The sequence below is a fragment of the Pseudorca crassidens genome, chromosome 15, assembly GCF_039906515.1.
Source record: "Pseudorca crassidens isolate mPseCra1 chromosome 15, mPseCra1.hap1, whole genome shotgun sequence".
Classification (NCBI taxonomy): Eukaryota; Metazoa; Chordata; class Mammalia; order Artiodactyla; family Delphinidae; genus Pseudorca; species Pseudorca crassidens.
This window is the reverse complement of record NC_090310.1, coordinates 19749989-19759079: the sequence shown is the minus strand read 5'-3', so window position 1 is coordinate 19759079 and position 9091 is coordinate 19749989. Positions and strand designations below refer to the sequence as shown.

Below are 9091 nucleotides of genomic sequence, written 5' to 3'. Positions count from 1 at the left end.
AAGTTTATCTGTTCTATTTTGGTTATGTGGCAAAATTTCAGTATTTCTATTTCCTGCCCACAAATCAGTGTTTGTGATCCACGACACATGCATATGCAATTAAGTGCATGTAGGTGCATAAACCTACACTATACCTATACTTAAGCGTGTACACCCACAAATGCACACCGCTATGCATTTGCAGCAAACAGGCTTACTGCAGTTTGCTTGCAGCAAACTGCAAGCAGGTACAGACATATCTTTACATACCTGCTTTACTTCTACAACAAATTCCCAGTCATTCAGAACTCATAACTAAATTGAACATGGCACAGGTAAACATTCAAACACAGTCGCATGATGACTATATATTCAAACATACACATGCCTGCGCAGGTACATCTAACACCAAGAACCAAGCCTTTAAGTGAACTTGAAACCAAAAACAAACCAAAAAAAAAAAAAAAAAGTAAAAAGTAGCAGAGTCACCAAGCAGTTGTGAGCTGCATTTGAGAACTCTTCCATGCATTGCTGCTAACTCATTCACCCAGATAGAAGCTCTCAGATGGAGAGCCAGAGATGGCACCATTATCTTTTTTGTCCAGTTAAATAACATTCAAATATGACAGTTGGTTATGAACACATCTCGGGGATGGCAGAAACAACCCAAGCAGCCTCAATTCCAAACACCTGACCTCTGGGTATCTGTACCATCATGCCAAAGGAAAGAAAATAATGAGGGCATTCTGTGGACTGTCCTTAGTGTATTCGGTGTGCTCAGAATACATAGTAACAAAAAGCTAGTTAAATTAAATGCTGATCCTTTGCAACATTGCAACATTGGCTATTTCTAAGGAAGCATCTCACTAGCTTTCAGGTATGAACTGACATTTGCACTTTGGACTGACAAGGAAAGCAAACCCAACTTCACCTGCCTCCTGGTCTAACTTAGACAAGGATGTTAACAAATGAACATCCCAGGGACCTTTGAAGAGGATCTGACATTTTCAGCGACTCTCCCTCCTTGATTCCATCACCACTGCCAACCCCAAAATGTAGGGTTGTTAAAATATATGTGTTTTCAGAGACCACACTCTCACACCCCCTCGGCCCAAATCCCTAATATGTATATAAGAGAGTCTACATACTTCTAGCTCCTTCTGTCTTTTAGTAATACATGATCATATGTATATGAACAGTTCCGGGTCTGGTCTGAGCACGTTGTCTCCAGTGTAAACCAGAGCTCCAGAGAAAGGAGGGTAGACATATTGGTTTGTTTTCTGGGGAACCAAATTGAGACAGACTATCCACAGATGTGCCGATGACAACACTCTTTGCCCGCCCAAGTGAGCCATAGAACCGTCGCCCGGAATCGCCGGCCCCTTTAAGAAGATTCGGTCTTCCCCGATGGGCTCCAGCGGCGCCCGCAGCAAAAGGCAAACTTGCCTGGCTCCTTGGGGGTGGGGGTGGGTGGGGGGGGGAATGCCGCGTCGGGTGGGAGCGGCGAGAGCGCCAGAGTGCGCTGCGGGCTCCTTTCCCTTTCCCCTTTCCTTAACCCTTCCGGGAGCGGGAGAGGAGGATCAGGGTCGTGCTGCAGCGCTACGGAGCCGGGGCGCTGACTGCCCTGGTCTCCCGAAACTTTGCGCGGAGCGTGGGTTGACTAGGCAGAGCCGAGCAGGCTGGCTGGCCTGGGAAGGGAGGGGAGAAGACAGACCCTTCAGTACCCCAGGTCTCTAGCCCGGGCGCTGGAAAGGCGGAGGGTGCAGCCGCAGCGGAGGAGCTGTCCCTTCAGCACCACGGGCTTAAAACTGGGCGTTAAGAAGGCGGAGGCGGGGCAACAGGCGGGGAGCTGTCCCTTCAGCACCGCAGACCTTTGCCCTCCAATGCAACCTCTCGGCCCCCGCCCAGGGACTGTCTTTTCTCCAGTTTGAGCGGGGGTGTCGGGAGCTGGCGGAGAGCTTTCCTGGGAGGCTGGGGAAGCAATGAACACTCTTCTCAGAGACTCGCCTCCCAGCAGCGCTATTTTTTGCCATCCGCCCTCACCCCCAGCACACGCGCTCGCACACACACGCACGCACGCACACACACACACACACACAGACCTCTCTGGATTTCTTTGCCTTGAGTCTCCCGGGGCTGTGAGGAACCAGGCGCATCTCAAACCGAGCTGGCAGCTCCAGGCTCCAGAGCCATGCCCTGCACGGACCCTCATGCTCACCAAGCTCCTGAGGAATGAAAGGAACCCAGGGACCATCAGAAGGCAGCAGTGATGTGGACCAACCTCCTGGAGCCTGCACCCTTCCGAGGGCCATAGGCGACCCAGGGAACTGGAGAGAGCTCCAGACAGGAAATCCCAGCTTTCCCAAAGTCCCTGTGGATGCTGACACAAGGAGACCTGAATTTTTGGAAGGGCCTGTCCTAGGTTACCCAGCTGCAGAGTGATTTTCCCCTCTGGCATTGAACCTCCCTCTCCAACCCCCAGCCATCTAGAGTACCATGAAGAAGTATGAGGATGTGTGACAGAGGAATCCAGATGTTGATCACTACTGTGGGAGCCTTCGCAGCTTTTAGTTTAATGACCATTGCAGTGGGCACGGACTACTGGTTATATTCCAGAGGTGTGTGCAGGACTAAATCTACAAGTGATAATGAAACCAGCAGGAAGAATGAAGAAGTAATGACCCATTCAGGGCTGTGGAGGACCTGCTGCCTAGAAGGTATTTACAAATTCCTCTCAATGGCCCTAAATAATCCAGTTTCTGATATTCTGCTATTCCAATGTGTCGTTGGGGAGATGGAGGCAGTGATGGGGAAAGAGAGATAGTTCAAATTATTGCCGAGAATGTGCAGACGTCCAGATTGTTCCAAGCAAGACTAATCCTGTGTGGGATAAAATGGTTGGGTCTTGTTGATTGTTTTTGGTATAAGCTTCATGAGACGAGATTTTGTGGCACTCTAGGCAGCTTCTGCAGTTGAGAAAATGTCTTCAAATCTAAAATCTCTAGGTATATTGTGAACTGCTTTGCTTTGATCTCTGGCTTGAGATGGGGTCTTTGGCTCTGCTTAAGTTGCATTTCAGTGGGGGAGAGGTGAAGGAAGAGAAAAGGAGGGAAGGGGGAAGGGGGAGAGAGACAGAGAGAGAGAGAGATTCTGACCTAGCCTGGCACACTCTGCGCTATTTCCTTATTTCTCAACATAGTCTTATCAGTTTCTTCTGAGTTTGGTCTAACTAGATATTTTCATGAACTTCCATTGCCAACAAGTTCCAGACTAACATATATGAACCTCTAAACACACACACACACACACACACACACACATACACTTATTAATACATCTCCATTTGGGATCAAAAAACAAAACTGAAGTCTTGGTATTTGGTGTCCACCTGTCTTCTTTCCTAAAGCATCTGCAAACCCAACAAATATATTTCTATGACATTTGCATAAGATTGATTCTCTGAAAATCACAGCATACCACTTCTAATTCAAAAAATTGAGGATTCATTCTAAATTATAATGAAGAGGACAGACCAATTTTAGAATGTCCAGCTCTTAGGTAGCCTGTCTCACTACTAAACTTGCTTTCAGTACACCAGGAGTCACTCTCAGCATCATTGGGCAATGCCTGCATGTCAGTAGGAGTAAACAGAAAAATAGAGAAGGAAACCAAATCTCTTTAGAGCCTATGTGCCTGAGGGAAGGCACTGGATTAGAGGGGCAGAAGGGAGGTTTCTCAGCCTTCTGAGGAATCTGTGAATCTTGTCATAGTGATGAGCAAGGAAATCTGTGTTTCCTATGTGCTCTCCTCCCCTGCCTGCCATTGGTTCTCCATGCTTGCATTCCTACTGGCTGGCATTCGTCAGGGCTTCTTGAGAAGTTCCATTTATGTAAATTGCTTAGGAAATCATGCTATTACATCACTTGCTAGTGTAATGTTGCATCATTGCCTGGCCTTCCTCCCATGTTCTGACACTCTGAACAACTGCTCTCCTGACGGTAGCACTACTAGAGTTGATTCTCTTTCCATTGCAAATTTGCAACTGGTGGGAAGCCCAGGTAGGAAAGGACTACTTTAAATGCAACAAGGATTACTGTATTTGATGTCTGAAGACGTGGGTAATGCTGCAAACTATCTGTGTGACCTTGGCTAAGACATTTACCCATCCAACCCTCAGTATATTAGTCTGGTAAATAATTAATTTGGAATAGGTGGTCATGAATTAGCACTAAGCACAGCTCTTATTGTATCCAAGGTACTGATGGAAATTCTTTCCTAAACATTGACAAAAATCTAATATCTGTGATTATTTGTGTTCAGATATGGTGAAGTCATTTACCTTAAGGAAATCTCATAATTCCCTTTCCTATGTTAACAATAAAGAATTGAGTCATCTTTTATAAAGTTGAGATTTGGTGGATGTTTTGATGCTTACATGGTTCCAGGGTTGGCATAAAAAATCCGAGGTGCCTCCCAATCCAGAAATGGCACATACGTAGACCAAGTGTCAGTTATTCCCAATTCTTCTGCCCCCTTGACCTAAACCTGGGAATTCAAAACTAATCACCAATTTTGACCTCCCCTCTTAGGGCCTGAAATTCCTGAATCCTTGCTCAGAATTTCTCAACTGATGGTTTCTCTTTTCTCCAGCATCATCTCCTACACCCACAGTTTATACAAGGAATTGGAACCCCACCCAGGTATTCTGTGGGCTTAGTGGGAGAAGTGAGAATTTGAATCAAGAAGAAATTAGATTAATCTAAGATATGTTCTTGGTCAGGTGAATTCTTCTGAGAAAATTTCCTGCAGTCTCCATGCAATTTGGCCCAGCTATTTTTTTTTTTTTTTTTTTTACATTTCGAAGTATTAATACAGTAAGATGCATAAACTTTAATGAATCACAATAAAATTTTAGCTATGTGTACACCCATATACTCAACACCTAGATAGGCCTGGCTGAAATCTGAAGCCAAGATTTTCCTTCATGTAATGAACATATCAAGTGTTCAAGGGATTTGCAGGAACCTCTGCTTTCTGCATGGGAAGACACATGCAGTCGGCAGCACCCATCCTCTGCTGGAATGAAGGTGTACAGCCATCTCCTGCTCAGTATGTCCTGTCTCCCAAAGCCTCAGCATCCTCATTTTTCCGGTCCTTTAAGTGTTAAAGGATAACTGGGGCGGTGGGGGCGGGCAACCATACTTTTTTAAGAGTCATGAGAAAATGTGGCTATTTCATACAAAAGAATAGAATGCCCCAAAGGGACATGACAGCTGTCTGCAAATATCTGAAGGGCTGTCATACGGAAAAAAGATTCAAAATGTTCTATGTGGCCTCAAGGGGTTAGAAGTAGGAGCCAGAAGAAAACAGTGTTTACCTCAATATAAGTAACTATCTATTATGGCACGGGGAGCTTTCAGAAGTTATGAGTGGTCTACCACCAAAGATATTCCAGTGTAAGAAAACTACATCAGTTGTTTCCAGTCTTAACTAGTCAACAGAATCATATGGGGAGATTTAAAAAATAGATTATCAGGCCCCCACAGCTAGGTTCTTTGCCTCCATGGGTCTGTGGTGGATCACTTGGAATCTTAATTTTCTAAAATTCCTCCAAGCAATTACCATATTAAAGCCAACACATGCTGAGCATTTACAATGGGTCTGGGAATGACCCTGTGTGTTAGGAAGGATCACGCCTCTCAAGTGAGAGAAGAGATATTTCCAGTTTTCATTTCTATAACTCACCAGAAAGTCATTTATATTTAGCACTTATTATGTGCTAGGATTGTGCTAAGAATTTTGAAAAAATGACTTTCATCTTCAAAGGTGTTCCATGATGCAGGTAAAAGTATTAGCCTCATTTTACAGATGAGAAAACTGAGGCCAGGAGAAGTTATATAACTTGCCCAAGGTCACATACCTAAACTCAGCAGACACTACTTCACCTAAGCCATGTTGCTTCACTGAACACTTGCTAGGGAGCATTAATTCATGCACTAGTGGATAGGTTGCTACTGGTACAAATATTAGCTTGTGAGAATGCCCTGACACATGGGTTTTTCCATTCAGAAGCCCCAGATCCCAGAACACTCAGCATGCCTGTGCAGCCTCTGCAGGGGGGCAGGAGCCACCAGACAGGCAAAAACTCAGAGGCAGCAAAGGACACTCTTTGAATGAAAAAACAATCGACCTATGTAGAGACACCCACAATTGGAAGCCAGAATGAATGCCTGACTCGTTAGCTGGAAAGCACGCAAGGCATTCACAAAGCAGTGCCCCTACCTGCTGCGTGCTTTCAATGGTGGTGTGTGAATTTGAATGAGAACGTGTTCAATATGTGATTCTCTCATTAAGAAACCTCTTGAAGTCCTAGTTATAATCAAAGTGATGTGTTTAGATCACGGAAAGACCACTGGCCTAGTAGCAAGGAGCCCTGGGTGCTAATCACATTTCTGTCACTGATAGCTATGTGAACTGTGTACGTTATTTCCTCCTTTGGACCTCAGTTTACCCAGTTCTAAAATGAGCGCTTCAGATAAGATTAGGAAGTAACAAATCCAAAGGTCCCTGTGGACTTGGCAGGTAATGTAAAGTGTGAAACAAACATTTCACAGTCCTCTTACCTCAGTTATACTGGGGTGGGGGAAGGAGTAAGAGTGTGTTTGAGAAGATATAAGGTAACTGAAACTTGGTCTCAGTGTGTGGGCAACAGAGAGTGGTGCAGACTGTGGCACATTGGAAACAATTACTGTGTGGCTTGAGTCGATCTTTACTCTGGGGAGATGTATACCAAACTTGGCCCAATATTCCAAATTTTAAAAAGCTAGATGTTAAATCTCCTGATTTTTAAAATGTGGGCAACTAGTTTACCTTTTTAAACATGCAGTGCCAGCCAAGCCATACTCACTTTACGGCTGAATTTGACCCATGGGCCGCCTTTTGAGCCCTGAAAATTATCTCAAAGCCTCCTTAAATCCAAATTTCTGATATTTTCATTTTTTATTCCTGAATTGCTCTTTATTAGTCAATAATCACTTATTCAATTCATTTAAAAATTGCCTACTAAGAAAAGAAAGCCCACTTAGGATTTTAGGACAGGGAACTTAAAATTATGAAAAAGAGGTTCAATAAACTGCTATTTCTGCTACAGATGGGCCTGGATGACATCAAACATCTGGCTGAAAAACTGAAAAAAAGATTAGCCAGTCATTAGAAATTCCCCCATATTTCCAAATCTCCAGATGGTTGACTTTTTCAGCCAGATGGGGTTCCAGCTTTATTTATGTGTTCAGAAGCCTTCAGGGAAGCTTCAGAGGCACAGTTGAGGACAAGGCTGGGAGAAGGACATAAGTATTTTCTATGTGCCAAGCCCATGCTAGGTGCTTTCACATATATTAACTCGTAATTTTCACATCTCCTATCTGCCCCCAGCAGAATATAAACTCCATAAGTACAGGGATCCTTGTCTGTTTGGGGCACTACTATATCCCTAGAGCTTAGAAACAGTACCAAGTAGTCACTTCTGCTCCCCCTGTCCTAGATTTAATGCTGCACCTTCCCTTGGACGTGGGTGCAGAATGCATTAGAACACTCTTACTCTCTTCCCTACTCCTGACCTTCTCCTTATTCCTTTCTCTCCACCCTTCTGCATTGACCCTAAAGCCCATGAGGCAGATAGAAGAGAGAAATGGGCTGAAGTCTTAAGACAGGATGGGGGAGACTGACCATGACTGTGTTTGGGGGCAAGTCAGGATGGGGAAGGTGGCAGAGGTTGAGGTGTGAGCATGACTAATATTCAGCCAGAACATGTTTGTATAGCCATACAGTTTGTTAAAATGTTGAAATACTTCCCTCCCTGTTGATAAACAACAACTGGTCCAAGTCCCTCACCAAACCCCCACCACTAGCCCTAAGCCCTTCATGGAACCTCTCAAACATCCACTAGACCCACCAAGTAAGAGGTTAAAACCTGGCCCAGCAGGGCCATCACAATCATGTTCCAGCCCTATGGAAGCACCCATTCTAATTGGCTCATCTGTGTCCTACTTGTGGTTAAATAGTTTTGAATCTTACTCTTAGTTGCGTCATCCTTGATGGAAAGCACTCCTCTTTTTTCTACCTCAAACCCAGCCTTCTGACCCTAGGTTTCTACCCATCTTAGAAAGTAGATAGCTTGGAAATACTTTTTTTTTTTTTGCTTAATTATTTGAGATGTTATTTCTGGATTGGAATAAAGGCAAATGACGGGCAATCCAAGGTTGGGTGACTAATGTAAGCTATTAGCATGGATGATTGGTGTGGGTAACCAGCACACATCAAGAAAAAAATAAAACAAGAATCAGGCAAAAAGATGAGTGTGTCCTTTTAATGTTTAATGTCATAGAGCAGTATCTAACAAGCTTACTTAAGTGGTCACCTAATTCTCCGGGGGAATGTACCTTTGTTTGACTTAGCTTTTATTATAGATTCAGGCCCAGTTGTATAGTTAGATGTTTATTTGTCGAAAACTCGGGAAGATGCACATATATTTTTTAGTTCAGTAGAGGTACAAATGATTTCTGCTCATTAGAGGAGATAACCTCAAATGTTGTGGACTATTGCTCACCCTCTAGTACATTAATCATTTTATATATAACGTAACGATATTATTTCAGTTTTTTTTAAGATTTAATTTTATTTACCTTTGGCTACGTTAGGCCTTTGTTGCGTGGCCTTTCTCTAGCTGTGGCGAGTGGGGGTTACTCTTCGTTGCGGTGCGCAGGCTTCTCAGGCTTCTCTTGTTGCGGAGCACGGGCTCTAGGAGCGCGGGCTTCAGTAGTGGTGGCACGCGGGCTCAGCAGTTGCGGCTTGCAGGCTCTAGAGCGCAGGCTCATTAGTTGTGGCGCATGGGCTTAGTTGCTCTGCGGCATGTAGGATCTTTCCGGACCAGGGCTCGAACCCATGTCCCCTGCATTGGCAGACAGATTCTTAACCACTGACTCACCAGGGAAGACCCTCAGATTTTTTTCTTTGAAAAAAAAGTACATAACATCTTCCTTTGAGCCAGCTTTGTCATTCTGCTGGTTCCCTCACTGATGAATAAAACTTGACATAAGCTCACTGTGTATTTTAT

At 44.3% G+C, this 9091-nt stretch overlaps 1 protein-coding gene across 4 annotated transcripts in view; it reads left to right on the top strand.

Moving 5' to 3' along the window:
- Window positions 1-1487: 1487 nt before the first annotated feature.
- Window positions 1488-9091, top strand: part of CACNG3 (calcium voltage-gated channel auxiliary subunit gamma 3) — an 81815-nt gene continuing 74211 nt past the window's right edge. The window contains exons 1-2 of one of the 4 annotated variants that reach the window (XM_067706363.1): window positions 1488-2696; window positions 4569-4679. In XM_067706363.1, coding sequence (XP_067562464.1) covers window positions 2486-2696; window positions 4569-4679 — 322 coding nt within the window. In that variant the 5' untranslated portion in view covers window positions 1488-2485. The remainder of the gene's footprint in view (window positions 2697-4568; window positions 4680-9091) is intronic. The other 3 variants (XM_067706361.1, XM_067706364.1, XM_067706362.1) reach the window with 3 other exon arrangements.